This window comes from Pygoscelis adeliae, unplaced genomic scaffold (genome assembly GCF_000699105.1).
Source record: "Pygoscelis adeliae isolate BGI_AS28 unplaced genomic scaffold, ASM69910v1 Scaffold10, whole genome shotgun sequence".
NCBI lineage: Eukaryota > Metazoa > Chordata > Aves > Sphenisciformes > Spheniscidae > Pygoscelis > Pygoscelis adeliae.
In genome coordinates, this window is record NW_008824053.1 from 2,722,097 (window position 1) to 2,741,806 (window position 19,710).

A 19,710-nucleotide genomic window follows, 5' to 3' on the forward strand; every position below is an offset into this window, starting at 1 on the left:
TGTGTCTGGGGAGAGGGGATTTGGTCAAAGTAGGAAAGAGAGACATGCTGTGCGTCTACTCCCACTTTAGTTTTCCTTTCCAGACCAGGCTAATAGTTACAGTAATAGAAGCAGTATTTATTTCCTTTTCAGACTTAGCTGACTGATGTGTTGACATGCCTTGATTTATTTGGTGCAGCAACCAAGTGGACCAGGTGCATTGCTCTGCATGCCAATCCCTTACATTGTGTATGCATTGCCTCTGTATATTGCCTTGTATATCTGACAAATTGACTCTAGACGTTTAGTGATTCATATTTCGTCTGGACTAGGGAGCTGTGAGAGGATTTAAATTCTATCTTTTTAAATGGAGACGATGGACTTAACACCGCCAGTTAAGAAATTTAACATGCGTCAGTATTGTGAGAACAAAGAGTACAAGATATTGATAGGAAGCAGATGTTTTTTTCTAATATATATATGCATGTGTACATTTATATGTATATATAAAGGATATAAAAATGGGAGGTTAAAGTCTGTGTTTTCCAAAGCCATTGTTATAGTGGCTAATGACTTTGGAAAGTATATGGTATGTCAGACACGGGAGAGACACTGGTGCTGAGGTATAGCCCGCTGGAGAAGGGGTTGTGGGGATCAAATGAAGGAAAGAAGGAAAGAGGGCTTCATACTAAGAGCGTGATGCTTACTGAGAGATCGCTGGAGCATCTGGAGATGGAAGGCAGGGCCTAGCAAACCAGAGGGTCGGGCATAGAGATGAATTGCTTTCTACGCTCTGCCTGACCCACATTGGGACTGTCTAGATTAGCTTTTGCAAAGCTGAACTAGATCTGTCATGCAAGCTGTTATTTTCATGATGTTTCTACTTTCACTATTCTTAGTAAATGCCGTTTCCCACAGCCCATGAGGCTTCATTGTGTGGTTTGGATATCAGTCGCTTCAGAAGCTTGTTCCCTGGCATCAGCAGGCAAAGGGACTGAGGCTTCAGGAAGTCCAGGGATTTGGCTGCAGGAGGTGGGGGGCCGGGCATAGCCCTCTGCTTGTGTACGGGTGTGCAGAGTCCGTCCGAACACCACCAGTGGAATTGTCTTTCTAGGCTGCCTGCTCTTGGTTGCCCTTCAGAAGAGCTGTTCTTCAGTGCAGGTGAAGGAAATAATTGTTAGCACTAGATTTTGATACAGGTTATTTAAAGACAGGAGACCTAGGATAATGAAAGATTGTTTCAGGACAAGTAATAAATAAAAAAAGCCTTTTAGATGGCTTGCAGGTGGATCTGGAGAGCAGACTGCTACTGGCGTCAGCCTAAAACCTAGGGGAAAGACCTCATGTTTTTCTAAGCATTTTTTCTTGGGTGGCTCCGGCTATTTTGTACTAGCGTGTGAATTCCCTTTTGCTAGAGGATCTCTCTGATTTATCTTCAAAGGGTATTTCTCTTGGTTCATTATTTTGACCTAAATTGTGTCTTTCATAGATGACTGGGGTTTTTTAAATTTTATTTCTTCTCTAAAACAGTTTGCTCGAAACTACATTTTTCCTCTACAGCTGTTTTTTCGTCAAATGTTCTCTCTCCTGAGAGGCTGTTGGCTGTTTATCAATATTTGATCTGTCTGTAAAGCGTCAGAAGTCTGTGGGGTGGCAGTTTATTATGAAATGGTGTCTCTCTAAAGTGGATCTTATCAGTTCTTGATCTCTTTCTCTGTTTGTCTGCCTCTGCCTGCCTCTTTCTTCGCTAGCCTAGTGGCTTTAAGAAGTACTCAATCTCTCTATTTTAACAAAATTAAAAGCAAGCGTTATAATGGCAAATACTGAACAGCAAAAGGAGATACATCAGACTCCAGTACAACTTCCAGCAGGTGCTTAGCAAAGAGCTTGAAACTGTGCCACGTGTTTATAGGGATAGGAGAAAAATCCCCTGCGTTTCCTTCAAATGTAAATACTGCAAAATTGGTTTTCATGGAGTTTTCAGCAAAATGAAAATAGTAAAATAAATAGCAGAAAATGCCATGTATACTGACTACCTCTTAGGTTTTTTTTTTGGTCATATCAGCCAGGCTAAACATTATTGAATCCAATGTATTCTTAATCCGACTCCTTTGATTTCAGTGACATTGAACTAGTGATGAACCTGAACCATGAACATTGCAACATTCCCTTCATTCTACTCTTTCTTCAGCCTATGGGAGCTAAATTACTGATGCTGTTAGAGATGAAATCACTTTCATTAGGAGATGATAAAAGTGGCAAAAATAAGTGGGGAAAAAAATATTTTGAGGGTTTCTCCTTGTTTTTGAATGGGGATAGACGTTAGGTAGAAAAGAAATTATCTTTAATGCAGGCTGCACGTCTCGCTTATGACAGGAGTGTTTCTCCCAAGAGTAAACTGAGGCCTCTGAGCTGGTTTACGGATACCTCAATAGAAATAGTTGCATTACTCTGTCCTCTGCCTGTAAGCAGTCACTGAGAGCTTTTTCTGAGGTACTGTTCTTGCCATAGAATCTTTTGCGATATATACATAGAGGAAAACCTATGCAGTTTTTAAAATAATTTCTTTAATGCATTTTACATATTGTATTTTCAATAGCACTAAGTATTTCTGGCACTCTCTTAAGATATCCATTATTCATTCTTCATTAGCTGACATTCCAGTCTACCGAGAAAGTACAGCATTCAAAGGTCTGGAGGTTCAGTACGTGCTAGTATTTTCTAACCTTATTTTTCTCAATATCCAACTATAGATCAGCGATGTTTTGAAAGTCAGGTGTTCAGCAATTCAGTCATGACTTTTTTTATAAATAGAGATCAAGAGAGTGCTCAATAACATGAGATTTTTGAAATGCAAAAATATCAGGATTTTTTTATTTGCTTTTTGGCTTGTAAGCCTTTTGAATTCACTGAGAGCATGTTTTCATTTTCTTCACTGAAACTATTAAAACTAAAAATATACTTCTTTTTCTTCTTGTATTAGAGTAACTTCATTCAGGGATCTAGAGGTTTAAGAAACTTCCCTCATATCAGGTGACTCACGAAAAAATCCTAAGCTTTCTTATGACTGAGTCCTGATCTTACGCTCTAATGAGACAGATTTTGGCTGCTTCAGTAATATAGAAAGGCCCTAAATCTTCCCTACTTGGAATGGCACTCCTCAAAGTGCAACCCTGCTTTATCGTTGACACTAACATGGTGTTATTGGGGTTTTCCAGACCAGTATGTCTCAAAGAGGAGAAAGATTAGTCTGCTGCCGTCCATGCCTGAGAATGGAGGGAACACAGATTGCTTTGCATGCTCCACTTCTGCCTGCTTGCTCTGAGGACTCCTCGGTTCTAGTGTGTTTCTTTAGAAAAACTGTTGACATTTACTCCATTTCAGTATGTAATTATTAATTAGCATACTTTGATAATATTATGGTTTTTTAGATGTAAATATGAAAGTCGAGACCCTGTTGAAAATACCCTGATAGATCATTGCATTTGCATGAAAAAAATGTTTTAACTTCTATGTCAGCTAGGCTGTTTTTTTCTGCTGTCCAAATGTTCACACAGCAAGGAGAAGATATTCTTTGGTAATTGGAAGATGCTTTTTGCCGCTTTCTTTTAATTGAAAGGTATTTGTTGCTATTATTGGTTGTGAAGTGTATCCCTGTCTGTATCCTGCGGCTTCTGTAAAAATGTGTGCTATTAATAACTAGAAATAAATGTCAGCCAATAAGGACTTCGGGCTTTGGAGAAAACAATCAAGAATGGCGAAAAAAGATGGCATGCAAATACTCGCAGATAAGACAGATCTACAGCATTGCCATTTGTCCTCCTCTCCTCGTCGGTTAAGCTGTTTATTATTGCCTCATTTGTATTATCTGCAGACTAGCTGTATTGAAAAATGCCTCAAAACAAAGGGAACAAAACCATTTCACAGCAGTAAGTTACATGCGCGTGCAGGTAAAGCAATACAAGAAGAGCTTACAAGAGTCTTCTCTTCCCCAGTAGCTTCCCTGCTTTTGCTTTTGCGCCCTGCATATCCTGTTCTCTCTAACCCTTTCCTCTGCATTTGTTTTGGTACGAGTTATATGAGCGCACAGGTTATCCAACAACCTTATTTTCCAGTGCCGGTACTATTAAAAGATCACCGGTTATGTAAGCTGCGGACTACAAACATGAAGCTACAGTCACTTGTGATGTTCTTTTAGAAACATCTGAGGGTTTGTAAAAGTGCTCGTATTGAGGGCTTTTTGGAGAATGTGTACGTAATGTGAAATATATATGGGTCATTGAAATTTCCCTTGTAGTTCTGATATGCCTTAAAATATCTATTTTAGGTTTGCCAGAACCAAACAGAGACAGTATATTCCAAGGACTGAGAACGGATCAAGGATTCTACACATCTAAAGACTTCCTACCTTTGGTAGCAATGGCAAGTAAACCAGGTGTGTGATACTATGTTTTTGTTGCAGTCATGTTCAGTAAGTCATTGATACATCAAAATGGGCAGCTGGTTACGCCGCAGCACATCCAATTACGAAGCACCTCCCAATGAATAGGTCTGGGGCAGGTTTTTCTCTTGGTGAGTTGCAACCTCAGGAGTGTGGTCAGGAAAGACAGTCCTAGAGACTGCAAAGCAAATAGTCATATATAAAAATCTAAGCACGTGGCAAATCATTACCCCTAATAAGTTATATTTGTTATTTTGAATTATATTCAAAAGATGTCATAAGCTTCTCGTTTGTGTAAATTATCTTGATATGAATAGTATATATAAGATGGTCTTGAAAAAATCTGATGTTAAAGAAGGTGTTGCCGACCCATATAAGCAGCTGCTTTGTATATTGTTGATAAATGATTTTACTTGATCCCAAGTCATGTGCTGCATGTTTTACAGACACATTTAAGGCAGCACTACTTCCTTACCCAAAGGACTTACAGTCTAAGACTCAGGACAACACTCGTATGCCGGGAGTTAATAAGACAACACTCAGTTCATAGGCACCAAATGCTGTCTTGTTTTATGCTTTCACATCTTTGTTTTGAGTACAGAGATGGCTGCGTTTGCTCCCCAAGGAGTATAGCTGCTTTCAGTGGCCCTGAATGTGAAGTCATAAGCCCCAGATGGATGTATGAGATGGGGCTCATGATTTCTGCGCCACCTTCCCTCATGGTCTAGATTCCCCGATGCGTTGATAAAAAAGAACTTCCATGTACAGTTTTCTGGGCATATACTTAGTGCAGTATGTGGTCTTGTACATATGACCCCATATTTAACCACATATACCCATATACCTTTTTTATCTACAAACTGATTTTCTTCTGAGCGTTCAGAAATTTCTTTTAGCATCATATAGGGTTGCCTGCTTATTTAGTAGACTTTCCATAAACAATGTGTTAAAGAATATGTCTGCTGTGGCAAATTATTCTGCATATAAAAGTAAAGTTTATTACTCCATTTTATGCAAAATATTTAGGAAGGGAAATTCTGCATCCCATCTGTCCCATCTCTCTGCTGTTTTGATCAAATGCTTATTTCTGTCTGTTTTCTCAAGCTCAAAGTGAGCTCAAATGGGTTGGGAGAAAAGGGTGGGTTGTTGGTTGGTTTTGGTGGTGGTTTTTTTTTGAAGAAAGAGATGTTTAAAAGTGAAACAGATTGAGAATCTGCACTGCAAAACATTTGTAGATTAACAAAGGAAAAATAAATCCTGCTAAACAATCCCCTCTTGTAATAATTTGACTAAAAATACTTTATAGAATTCTGTCTGGACATGTAGCGCTCGCGTACTGTAAGTTGCCTGCCTGTATGAAGACCTATATACTGTGATCCGCATCTTTTAAAATGTTGCAAAGCAGCACTCTCAATTTGCCAGGATATGTAATGACATTTTTTTATATTAAGTCTACAGTGAAAAAAAGGATGAACTTTGAAGAACTAACCTTTTCTGACTGACAGTAATAGATAGCTCTTTGGTGTTGTCTGTTAATTAACACGGTCTCTTAATTTTCCTAGTGTCTGTCTGTAGCTGTAGCCACCTTTTGCTCTCTAAAGCATGGAATTTTAAAATAAAATATACACGTCCTATATCCTGCTCTAGCCTCTTTTTTTCCTATGACAGTTCTCTAAATAATAGACATAATAGACTTATTCACAGTAAAATACATATTCTGCCTGCTTATTCAGTTCTGAATACCGCTTGTTAATATACTTTCCTCCAAAAGGGGTTCCCCTTGCAAATACATAGATGTGAATTTACCGTGGGATTGGCCTTGTTACCAAGAGCAAAGTGGGCTGCTGTGACTGATCCGTTCTAGACTAGTCCCTTAATGGCACTCTGAGCTGCCATTTCCCTGCTGCACTTGTGCTTTTTCCACTGCTCGGTGTACAGTTTTTGTGAAGGATTAAGTTCGTTAAAAATAAATGAGAGAAGTTTAGATAGAATTTTAGAATAGGAAGCCTATTAAGGAAACAGTAAATGCAATGCCATATACGTAGGGGGGGAAATGATAGCATTTGCCATACATTAAGCATTTTACAAATGGAGAGAGAATATGTGTATTAGGATGTTGTTTCTCACTCCATTTATAGGTCTAAATTAAAAGCATTGTTTCCTTGAATGATACTTGTCTTTCTTTACAATTGCATGTGAAAATCTGCTGCTACCATAGCAGGATACTCGAGTTACAGTGCAATGATTAAATGGCCAGCTTAGCGCCTCCTGCCTGGAACTATCACGGGCTCATTGAGAATATAGCTTTATGTTGTTTATGGCATTATTTTTTAAGTTGCAATAATTTACCTAATCAACAGTTAGTTGTGTTTAAACTTGTGGTAAAGTGCAGTCTCATACAAGGAACACACACAGTTCAGTTTTACTCAAGTACTTCTTGTATAATTGAATCATCAACTGCAAGCTGTAGATGACGAACACATAATGTCGTCATTCTCTCCATGTAACTTTTTGCAAATCATTTGTAGAAGGCCACTGTAGATTAAGCGTTTTCTCCCAGTGGAAGATCTAGGAATTACTGTAATAATAATATTCTTTCTGCCTCATGTTCAGGTGCCTTAGAGAATAGCCTCTGAGGACCATGTCATAGCCAGAACAGTGTCAGTGCCTTGTAGAAAACCGACTGAGGGGACTAACTTTGAGAAACTATTACACAAAACTGTCAACAACTGGTTGTCTTTTGAAAAATACCAAGTATTGTTCTTTACAATCTGTTAAAAGGCGTTATTTTTTTTAACTGGGAGGATGATGAGTCTGGTAAGAGAGAAACTTACTTTTTGAATAAAAAGATCTTACAATGCTAATTTCAACCTGACAGGACCCACAATCCTACAAACGTGTTGTCATTTGAATTCTTTCCAGATAGAAAGGTGCAGCTGCTTAGAGTACTGACTATGAAATTATGTATATGAGCGTATCTTAAAAACGGGAATAAAACTGTCTTTCAGTGAAGCAGAATAATTTGATAGTGACACTCCATGCTTGGAAACTGTAAGATGCAATTTTACACTGCTTTGAGTACAAGTACTTTTTGAGCTGTCATGCAGAAATGGTTTCTCTACTTGAAAATGGGGTTTTCCTTTCATCTTCCAGGGATGTGTGCCCGTCACTCTCCATTGCCATCAATACATGGAACTGTGATTGTACTTGGGGCAGGAGACACTGCTTTTGACTGTGCAACATCTGCTTTACGCTGTGGAGCTCGTCGCGTGTTTGTGGTCTTCAGGAAGGGATTCACCAATATCAGGGCCGTCCCAGAAGAGGTAGAATTGAATAACAGCATTTATGAGAAGGAATATTGGTTGTTATTTCTACAGGGCCTGAAAGTGTGCTTTAGTTGTACCTGTTTCCTGTAAAGTCAGAGAGATGCATTTGCATACAGGGGGTAGAATTTCTTGTAAATTAGAAAATACAGTAAATTTTTTAATCTTGGAAGCACCCCAGAGATCGAACAGCCATTTGAGTACTGTAGGTGACTCTTCAGGTCATGGTTAGATCCTAGAATGATACTTTCGGGCTGCTGTCTAATGAATCTCAGTGATCTTGACGTTGCCTTGGGAGCCTATAAAGTCTTGTAAGAAAATTACAGTGATTTTGGTTTTGAATCACTGCCAATGGCAATAGAGCAATGTCATTCATCACAGATTTCAGCGTTCAATTTGATTTTTAGTTTGGCTTTGCACTTTGCCATTTGCACATTTTGAAACTGACTGCTTCCTCAATGTATCTGTACTACTGGAGGGTTTTTTCAAGTTAGGTTTTCTTATTTTGGTGATCTTTTTCCATTATCATTTATTTGGTACATACTTTACACTTTTGCGTACTTGAGGATATCAGGACATCTAATGCATCTTTATCATGAGATTTATGGTAGTTTGGTAGATCTGACAGAAGGGGAATGGAGGTACAAAAAAAAGTAATAGAGAGTCTCTTGATGCTTAATTTACTTTTGTTTCTGTTGCTCTTCATTTAAGAATTCTAAACACAATGAGATTACTGAAGCCATTGCACAGACAGACTCTGTGCTATTCAGATTCTTACCAATCAAGAATCAGCTGTCACTCTGAACCGAAATCTTTGTCAGCAGCCTGGGTAAATTCCTAAAGTTGTCAATGTTTGCACTCATCCAATCATGCAGTGGCCCTGAAAAAAATTAAAATAAAAGTACCTTCAGCTAGTAATGGCCATGCTAGAATGATGTCAGGTTGGATAGTACATGTTCAAAAAAGTTTTGTTGTGTAAACATAGACAATCAAATCCTGAAGACTTTGCTAAGACAAAATGCTGTTTGACTTCAGCAGTTTTACCACAGCAGAGATTCAGAAGATCTTAAGTCTGGATCATCACTCAGAAAACTATTGTTTGCACATGGTAGTCAGCATTTAATAACATCTTAAAACCATAGTAAACTCAAATCAGGGCACATACTTTAATTAATATTAGGCCTCTCCTTAAAAGACGCAGATAGTTACATAAGGTAACTCTTTTGCCCTCAAAGGAGTTATACATATTCAAAGTAACAGGGAACATTAAGAAAATATATTGGAGAAATATTTGCATTGCAAATTTATCTAGTGCCACTGTCTAGAACTGCTTGATTTAATAGCACGGGAGGCTCTGAAGGTGGTAGTAAGATGACTGCCTGTATACCGTACACAGGTGACTTCTACTACAGAAGAATGCGTGGTAGCATCTTGAGTCAAAAAATGCTTTATGGGTTTTTTTTTTCATAAAAACACAACGATGTTCAAGTTATATATTTTATTGCTTCTACTCTACAGATGGAACTTGCAAAAGAAGAGAAGTGTGAATTTCTGCCTTTCCTCTCCCCTCGGAAAGTTGTACTCAGAGGTGGACAAATTGTTGCTATGGAGTTTGTTCGAACTGAACAAGACGATAACGGAAACTGGAAAGAAGATGAGGATCAGGTTGTCCGTCTGAAAGCTGATGTGGTGATCAGTGCCTTCGGCTCCATTTTAAGCGACAGTAAAGGTAACCCTGACTAATGCATTCTGTAAATGCTGATTGTTATTTTAGCTGCAGCCATTTCCTGTCCTTCGACAGTTTTGTGAAATGAGTCTTCTGGAGGTTGCGCAGCTTGTGACTGCTGGTCCGCTTCACAGGAGTTTCTTTGCCCTTTAGGTATACCTCTTAGAACAAAACTTGAGGGTCTGATAGCAAAACAGTTTTCTGTATATCACTGTATAGAGCAGGAACTCAGATTAGAGGTACAGTTGCTCAGTATGTGTCTTGCTTTCCTCTCAGTGCAAATGGGATCTCAAAGAATACCCTTGAGGATTTCTTCTGGTGTCACTAATTAACTTTAGAGAAACTCATTATACTACAACTTTAAAATGAACTGATCTGATCTCTGAAACTTTTTTTTTCACCTATTCAATTAAGCAAGAATTAAGACAGATTCATTATTCTGGTTCAGCTGGTCTGGCTATCACTCATTTCCTGTGCACACGCAAGAGAACTGTGGCTTCTCTCATATATACAGTATTTGTTAAATTCACCTGTGCTTGTCTCAGCTTGTCTCATTATTTAGTTGTACTTTACAAGCTTCGGTCTTAAAAATTAACAATTACATAGGTTCATGGTAAAGATACAGCAATTGTCACATAGATGACATTTCAGAGATTGAACGGATTGTCTGGATGTAGCAGAAAGAGAGCTGAAGAACATGAGTACAACTAAGAACATGGAAACTGAGCAGAGCTCAGAATGTTCTTCTCTGACACTAGGTTAGATTTAAAGAGTTCAGGCACATACATCAAATGTGCCTCGAAAGTAAAAAAAAAAAAACCAAACCACTGACTCAGCAGAAGACAGATTGATAAAATGAATAGATCTTCAGCCTGGAGACGCTCATCAAGGTTAGCAGGTTCTGAAAGCCTTAGTGATCAATGTGCCTACCTCTCCAGGGCACGGTCATGCCAGCCAATTACCCCATGACTTGTTGTCATGGTCCTTTGGGTATAAATGCTCTGACAGAGGACTTGGCAAGTGCCTCGGAGTGCACGTCACCAGAAAATTTGGTAATGCTGGTTCTGCCAGTGCAAAGGGAATTTCAAAATTTCTTAGCATAATGTGGTTTTGTGAATCTTTTCAATCAAGAAAAATTGTAAATCTAAAATAATCTAAGCAGAGTCTAGTAGCATTTGTGGACATACCTCAGGCACATAAAATGTATGACTGCTAACATCTGCATTTTCTGTGTATGCCTTATAGATAACGCTGTTTTAAATGAAGTTAAAGAAATGAGTTTTCTGATAGTAAGATTTTCTAGAGTTATCGGTAAAATCGTCCAAAAAGTGTACTGACTTCATAGGAAGACAAAACATCAGTTAATGAAGATAAATTATGGGTCCCATTGAAGAATTTTAGAATATAGCCGCTGGCAGAGTTGTGTGTAATCTGAACGAGCTACTCAGTGCTTCCTGTTCACCAGTCCAATTGTATATCAAGTTAAACCATCATACGGCCATGAGAGGAGTCTAAACTCTCTCCTACAGTAAAAAAGAAGGATCAGCCGGGTTCCTTGAGGAACATGCAAAGTTAATTCCGGGAGCGTTCCTATCTTGTGTGTGTTACTATTGCTTTGGGATAGCTTCATGCAGCCTAGGCTTGTTATCTAGAGAGCAACGGCACCCACCTACGTGCAGTGCTAATTACTCAGGGCTGCCTCCTGCCCTGCAGTTGCCTCTTGCTCTAAAGGGCACAGGAGGTGCAGTTTACGTCTCTCTGAGAGAACAGACTCCCATTCCACATGGAGATGTATCGCTCTGTAAAGAGCCTGGCATCTGTGTTGGTCATGTTTTAGGGCTCAGTCTAACCCCCAGGAAGCAGGAGGAAGAAGATTAAGATATTATTATTTTTTTTAATCTTTAAGAGGTTTGTGAGCTACTCTGTTGGTGGAGTTGACTTGACTGAGAATTTTGGAAAGTTTTGTTGTTGTTTTTAAAACCCTCTGTTTAGGTTTTTGGGAAGGTTTTCTAGAACCTCATGTGGTAAATCAAATATTAGCCTATGCAATCAGTATGTTTTGTTGTGATTCAGAGCCCCTCTGATAAAGGAGCGATTCTGTTTTCTCCCACATTAAAAACTGCTTCAGCTAAAAGGTTGAACTTACTGTGTTGCTTAGCCATAATACTGTGCCAGACTTGTATCTCCTCGTACGCGTTCACTGTCTAAATTACTTGTTGTGAGGTTTTTAAATAGGAACATAAAATGGGAGGGGAACAAAGTCATGCAGTGAGCTGATCATGAAAGAAGAGTCATTTACCTTGGGGGTGAGCAATACACCTCAGTTTCACACTGTATTTTTGGTGAAACTTGCTATTAGAATAGCAATCAAATTACAAGGAAAAATGCAAGGCATTTGTTTTGAATGTTGTGAAAGTGAAAAGAAACTAAGACTTGAGGGAATAAAGTGTTTATTTTGAGCATTCCATTTCAGTTGCTTTTAAGTCTTTATTTTTTGACTAAGCTGTCTTAATGAAAGTCAAATTTGCTTTTCACCATTGAGCTGGATTACAACCAAATCTCCAGGCTACCTCAGAATACATAACAAAAAGAAATGAAAAAAAAAAAACCCAAAACCAAAAAACAAACACCAAAAGCATCTTATATTCTTGGTGGTTTTTTTTTTTAAAGGAAGCGCATTTTTGTATTCAAGAGATGAAGATGTTCAGGGATTCTCTGTCAAAAGATGGTGATGAAAATACTGGAGGTACTCAAAAACGCACAATGCCATGAGCAAACTGGTGTGGCTTGGAACTTGATCTAACTTTGAAGAAGGGGATGGGCTAGGTGACCTACAGAGGGCCATTCTAGTCTGAATTTTTCTACGACTGGATGACTCAGATGCAGGTTGAATAACCGTGTTAATTGTTGCTCATACAAAGAGCTCTATCAATTGACCTGATTCATAAGGCACCTCAGGGAACTGCAAATGCAGTATTGGTATGGGCTAAGCTAGCAGGATCTGTCCTATTTGTTATTAATACTGTTAAATGCTGATGCTACTGGTGTAAGAATAAATAAAATACAATGAAAACCAGAGGGATTAAAATCAGACTTAGTGCCAGTTTGGCAAAGTGTTCAGGGCAGCCTTGATGCTCATGTTTTAAAGTTTTGTTTAACAAGACATAAGCATGTGGGTGACTGCTCTTCTGAGCAGAAGTAGCTCATAGGTTAGAAAGCTTTTTCGAGGCTATTATCTTCAGTAAGATGTTTCTTATCCTCGCACAGTAACTATTAAATTTGCAACTGAGATTCCATGTGGTCACAGTAGGTATTCAGTCTTTTTTGTTTTGTTGAAATGCTGATTGTGTTTTTAAGCAACAGTTCTAGTAAGTATTCGTCCTCCCATTGGGAATCATATAAATGCATCATTAATTTAAAAAAATGGGCTCCTAAGTCCATTTTATGCTCAGGAAGTTGCTAATAGACAAAACAGGAGAGTTGCCTTCTAGACTATTTTAAGAGCATTACCACTTTACTGAAACCAGTAAAAAAAAAAAAAACCACAAGTGTTAGTGTTCAAATCAAACTATTGCAGATGAAGTAAGAAAAATGTTTTGCTTCTTGTTGAAAAGAAAAACCAATTCTGCAAGCACAAGCTGCTTTTTTTTTTTTTATTGCATAGCTTACCAGAGCCTTCAAGCCATCATAACTGACCCACATAAACAAAGAGCTCTGAGAGAATTTTGTACCTTTCTTCACGTTCCTGCTCTTTCGCTTGGTTTGTTCTTTTGGAGGTCTACGACGTATTAGTGAATTACTGAAATATCTCTGTCGCCATTCCAAATTGCAACTACTCAATATACACAAATGTAATTCTGTGTACTCCCTAGCACTGCGTACAGCCTCAACATCCTGCTTAACACCAGTCCAGTTGGTTTTAAAGTCTAAACTTTGAATAACCATATTCTTATCTATTTTGTTCTGATAAGCAAAAGGGAACAGTATTTTTGGACTGCAAACTTTTGCACTGGAACAAACGTCTTTGTTCTGAATTTCCGAGGAGAACCTGGACTTTCTGAGGAGAACCGTGGAGAAATTATGGAAAATAGTACACTTGTTCAAAACGCACTACGAAATGCGGTGCAGGACAGGGGACTAAGGCAGGAGAGGGAACTGGCAACCTAAGTTTAGTTCAACACTACTGTTTAGCAGGCAGCAGTAAAGAGGAAATATTCCCATTTTCCAGAGCACTGAATCTTAGCATGGTAACGTCTATTTTATTTTCCTGGAGAGACAAAAAAGGGGGATGCAAAAACATCCGAGCAAACTCCAAATACCGCCTTTGCAAAAACCCCCAGAAATAGTAGGCTATTTGTGAGCAAAGATACGTTTTATTAAATTTTTGGTGGTAGCTAGCTATTGCATGGTAACTGAAGGGCAAAATTTTATTTCACATTTCTGGGAATCAGTCACGACTTTCAGATGTTTTGCTTTTACTTTTAGGACGACTGCCGTCTTGCTTGGAAACTGCAGCAGCAAACCCCAGAAGGCTTACTGGAGTATAACTGCTGACCCCCCAGTACAGTTCGACATACAGCAGAGATAAATTTGCCCGAGTAGCTTACAATTGTCTTATTTAACCCACTCCTACTTGATATTTATTTCTATAGATTGAGAAGCGTTTGCTAGGACAAAAGGCAAAAAGCTTGCAGAGCTCTGAGCTCGAGGGTGAAAAAGATTTTAGTTTTCCGTCATACAAATAGGGAACTTCAGATGGTACAGAAGCCAGCGAACCTGCAGGGAGCGTTGAGTTTCTTCGTACAGCCTGGTCAGACAACTAGGTAACGTCAGCCTCAAAGCATCGAAGCCTTGACTATCTAATGAAAGACTAGGGGGGAGGAAGAGAGGTGGCTGTGATGCCCCGGCTGGGAATGCCCACGGGGGTGACCTGGTGTCTCCCTAGTAGCACAGCATCTGCCTCGCACCCACAGAATAGGCTTTTAGTCACCGGACTTTTGAAAAAATTGTTATATAAACCTGAAATTTATATAGATTCAAAAGATTCCTGGTGAAATATGTAGGAGTTTGCCTGCTGAGTCATTTGGAATAGGATTTATCTCCACAAATAGGTTTACTGAATGAGTCTGAGTGCAGCAGTTCCACGCCCTGAAATGATTACCGATTTCCAATATCCAAAAGTGGCTTCGTGATGACTTCTAAAGCCCTGTTAACTTAGAGCAGGAATTCTGCTCTTTCACCCGGTAGGCATCAGTACACATTTGCTTGCTGCTGACAGGCAGAAAACAAAGTCCGTACCAGCTTGCAGCAGGAGCCTCTCCTGGCATACCGGGACCCAGCTTTATCCAGTCAAACCACCTTTTAATTCTGGTTCAGTACGCTAGTGGGGCAGAGGCTGTGGGAAGCGGGGTTGTGCCTTTCTTTATTTGCTGGGCACTTCGACTGGGCAGTGTCAGCAGTTAATCAGTCTGTTGGTGCGTGTGACAGCTATAGTTTTATATTTGAGATTAAGAAAGTTACAGTCTATTTGTATTTTTCTGAAGTAATGCTACTATTCACTGTAAAGGAAGTCTGTAAGATCGATATCAAAAATAACATTAATGAGCTACTAAAGCTAAAATTACAGGAACTTATGAAATTGGTTAAACATAAAAACCATTAAACTGTTTATTGAAGCTTCACAGATATACTGCAGCTAATGAGCATTTCTGCTATTTAAATAAGCCCAAATTGAACACACATTACATGGATACATAATTAGTCATGGCAGTCAAACACACACAGACTCACTTTTAAAGCTTTATTTGAGGCATCTTTTCCATTTGATTTGTTTTGTTAATTAAAATATTTTTTCTGTATTCACTTATATTTTAATATTGTTTTTGCAAGTGCTATAATTTGCTGCTGCTTTTCCATTTGTGTTTGTTTGCTCTGTGAATATAGCAAATTTGGAATATACATCCAGAACTGTCCTTTTGTTTGGTGTTATTTGTGTTAGCATCACTTGATAGCATCAGAATAATTCAATTGTATGTTGTCTTTCATCCAGAAGGATCTTTTCAAATTATATATAATATCTCACCAGGATATGGAGGAGAAGGCAGCACAGCCACAGGATTGTACTTTGAATTTTCAAGAGAAAAGCTATGTTAGTTCTAAACTTTAAAGGGTCTGAGGGTGCAGGGATTTAAAGGACACTCTTTTCTTTACCCCCGTCCCAAATCATGCTCCAACAAAAACATTAGCTATCTAGTTTGCTTATTGTTCAGTGTCAAAACAGCAATTCAGAGAACCGACAGTTGGGGTCACCTCCTTTCGAGCTCAGGTTTGGCTCTTAGACTCTCACCCCTTGCAGGGGCAGAGAAGGGACTTCCCTTGTGAAGATGGAAGTTCTCCCCCTCTTTCTGCAGGTGGTCTAGGAGGTGGACCCTTCAGCCTCACAGTTGCCCCAGGTACCAGATCCAAATTGTGAGGACGTTAGGAACTCTTATATAAGATGCTTTTAAATCACGCCCTTATTTTTACTTAACCTACATCTTGGAGATCACAAAAAAGACAGAAGGAGATAGCTGCTGGATACCATGTCAACCTTGCCACCAGGGAGATGTTCTTTCCCGATTTTAAAAATACTGATCAGGCAGACAAATCCCCAGTCCCTGGGGAGATGTTTCAGGCGAAGGCACGTTGGGCGTTCTTTGCACTCAAAAGCTTTTGGTATAATTATGTCCAGGCAGCTACTTTAGCACAGAACAATCCAAAGATAGATTTGAGAAAGGTAATAGACCCAGGATAACAGAGGTAATACCCTATTTTTCCACAAGATGAAATAAGTAGTCAGAACTTCCAGTTTTACATAATTTCCTCTGAAAAACTACATCTCCAATAGCATGTTGCTCATACGAACCTTTACTGTGGTTCAGTCCTGTCTCGGAGAAACAGAAGTCATCTATTAAACCCCCGATACCAAATCCTGCAGCACCAAGTTTTCCTCTGGGTTTTTTCCAAACATGTCTTTACAAGCCTGTACGTATTTAGCTTGCGAGAACTGTCTAGACCACACGCTGAGATGGTACCACTGCATGCAATAAGTTATCCTGTATATGACGAATATAAGATGATCAAAAGCTTTCTTGAAGTACAGACAGTCTGAGACAGAAAGAGAAAGTTAATGTATTGATTTGTAAATATTACTCCAGCCTTCTTAATAAAACCACTATCAGCCATTATCAGCACTTTCCTTTTTTTAAAAAAAAGAAACAAAAAAAAAAACCCCAAACCCAAACAGCAAACCAAAATACTCATTTTCCAGACTGAAAAATGTCTCAGTCTGAAGGCTGTGTTTCATGTGATCTTTCAGTAATTTAAATATTTTTAAAGGAAACCATTTCATAAGTTTTTGATTCTGTTACTACGCAAATATTGTTTTTGCCAAGTTGAGCTGCAAGTATACGTGGGGTGGGAGGGATTGTGCAAGCAATAGGTCTCGAAGATAGATTAAATACTTCTGGTATGAAAACCTGCTACAGTGTTTCAGCTTAAAACCGTCTTCTGTGATTCTGGCTTCTGAACCAGTTGCAAAAAAATACTTTGGATTTGAGTCCTCTGGATATTCGTGTACGCCAAGGGTGAGGAAGAGAGCGTAGGTGGGACAAGTAGGTGGCAATGTTTGTGCCTTGCTTCCTGTTTTATTATTTTGCCCTGGTTGATACGCAGCCCCCACTTTGAAATACACTTCTAATATCTGATTTGGAGGTGAAGGAAGATACAGAGCCTGGGAAGAAAATTCCATCACGATGATGCGATGATGCGTTCGAAGCTTGCTGTACGCTCAGGTGTGCGCCAGGGCAGTGCTGTGACTTTGGCCTCCTATTGGAGAAATGTGCTTGTCTTAAACTGGCAGGTTTCTCTTTTACATATATGACAGCACAACTACATCAGTTTAATTGACCTTGGCAATCTGCATCTGCTAGTGGTATGTCCCTGAGGGACATTGCAATTTTAAGCTGCGTTTTAGTGTAGGATCTTCAGTTCCCGTAGACAAAGCTATATAAAACCCCCCTCATTTTGATGTATGCCATCAACATTTGCTAAAAATATTTATTCAAAAAGTGATTCTCTTCACAAAGCTACTTTGAAGTGTCTTTGCGATTATAATAAAATAAATTTAAAATGCATAATAAAAGTCATGTTAATATAGAGCAAGATTGTTTTTTTCTGAGCATTTATGTGTACTTAATGCCATTTCTATAATGCCATGCAGTATAAAAATAATCTTTTTATTTTCACATCTACATTATTTTTAAGGACAATAATAGTTCATGTGCAGAATGCCTATATATGCTGTTTACTAACATGGAAAAGATTAAGATATCTTAATGCATGCTCTAAAAAACCATCAGAAGTTGCAGTGAAAAAGATACAAAAGATATTGTCTTCACGTAAGCATTTCATTTTGATTGTGTTTTTAAGGTTTTAGTCTTAATATACGTAACAAGTTTCAAAGTGAGCCTTACTTTCAGGATGTTCTGAGTTTAAGTATTAAGTCAGGATGGCCTTGACTTTATTGAAATACATCCTTTTCAGACTTAAATTTCTTTCAAACGAACACACTTTGTCAAAGCCAAAGCTTTGATAGCGTAACATTTCCTGGTGGGAAAATGTTCCACCTGAAAATTTTCAGTCACATTTAATAATGACCTGTCAAAAAGTAGCAGAGTATCATTTCTGTTGTGAGGGTTAATAAATGTGGGAAGTAAATTCTGGAGATCTAAATTAATTTCTAGAAATTGTATCATAAACATTCTTTTTTCATTTTAAACCTCAAAAATCATATGCTGCATATTAAGTTGCATAAGAGAGTATATGGTAGGTTATTCAGGAGAAAAGCACGTTGATATGGTAAGTGCAGTACAAAGTATGGGTGGAGGGAAAGGGAGAAAATTTATTTTTCCTTTGTTAATATTGTTCATTAATAGGATTTTCAGAAGTGCTGGACTTTCTCCCCGGGAGATGAATAGTGCCAGTGAGAATGACTTTGTGAATCCCAGCTTCTGGGATATGCGGTGTTTTCACAGGGAGTGGCCAGAAGAACATTAGCGCCAATTGTTTCTTGAGCCTGCGTCGAGCCGGTCGCTTCTTGTGACACGTGTGTACATTTATCTTGTACGCAAGCCTGGCTTTGCAGGCACGCAGGAGCTGGTTACTTTTCTGATACTACCAAACTGCTGTTCTATATAATGCATGTTGGTCTTCTGCCTGAGTCCCGTTCGTAATGACGTACCTCCACTAGCTCGACCAAAACATGCACGTGTATAAAAGGGCCTTTCATTCCTATGGTAAATTTATGTTTAAGTAAGTGAAAGAACTAGGACTTGGAACTGCTTTTCTAATTGTTATCAGTGTATATTTGACAGATTTTAGCAACGGGTTTTTGTTTCTTCTATTAACGTACTTGCCGTTCACTTTAATTGCAGTCAGAGAGGCCATGGCACCTATCAAGTTTAACAGATGGGGTCTTCCCGAAGTAGATCCGGAAACCATGCAAACAAGTGAACCCTGGGTTTTTGCAGGGGGTGACATTGGTGGTCTTGCTAACACTACAGTGGAATCGGTAAATGATGGAAAACAAGCTTCCTGGTACATGCACAGATACCTACAGGTGATTTTTCAAAAGTATTTTTCTCTTTCCTATTTCTAGCTGCTTTTAGATACTTCTATTGTGATTGTTAAAATAATTTCATTGTGTTTTAGATTAAAAATACAAGTTTTGAGGAACTAATACCTAGATTATCTGGTGATTTGAACATTATAGATTCATTCAACTTGGATCACATAGTTGAGTTTGGGTAGTTGAACCCAGCTTTCTTACACTATCTTAACTCTAAAATCCAAGCAACATTTTCTTGGCCCCAGCTCTGAATTCCACTCAAGGGTAGCAAGCCTTCCTGCACAATACACAATGCAAGTAGAAGTCCTAATTGGGTAACTGGGGAAAAGAAGCGAGCCCATCAGTATTAAAAAGTAAAATCTCTCAATAGTGCATGAAGTAAAAATTAAATATTGCAATGTTGTTACCTGGGGAAGACAATTTTAGTATTTTTAGGGTGGAAGTGTACTAGCAGTTTACAGAGCACTGAGATGATCTCCACCGGAACCAAAGTTTCCTCTGATGAGGCTGATAAACTGGACACAAGAATGCACGGAGGAAAATGATACAAAGGAGAATTTACCTGAGCAACGTG

The 19,710-nt window shown here is 38.7% G+C and overlaps 1 protein-coding gene across 1 annotated transcript in view; it reads left to right on the forward strand.

The window, feature by feature from the left end:
- DPYD (dihydropyrimidine dehydrogenase) overlaps window positions 1-19,710 on the forward strand; it is a 372,912-nt gene that overhangs the window by 169,033 nt on the left and 184,169 nt on the right. Inside the window, exons 10-13 of the mRNA XM_009333861.1 lie at window positions 4,307-4,414; window positions 7,574-7,743; window positions 9,262-9,472; window positions 18,943-19,127. Coding sequence (XP_009332136.1) covers window positions 4,307-4,414; window positions 7,574-7,743; window positions 9,262-9,472; window positions 18,943-19,127 — 674 coding nt within the window. The remainder of the gene's footprint in view (window positions 1-4,306; window positions 4,415-7,573; window positions 7,744-9,261; window positions 9,473-18,942; window positions 19,128-19,710) is intronic.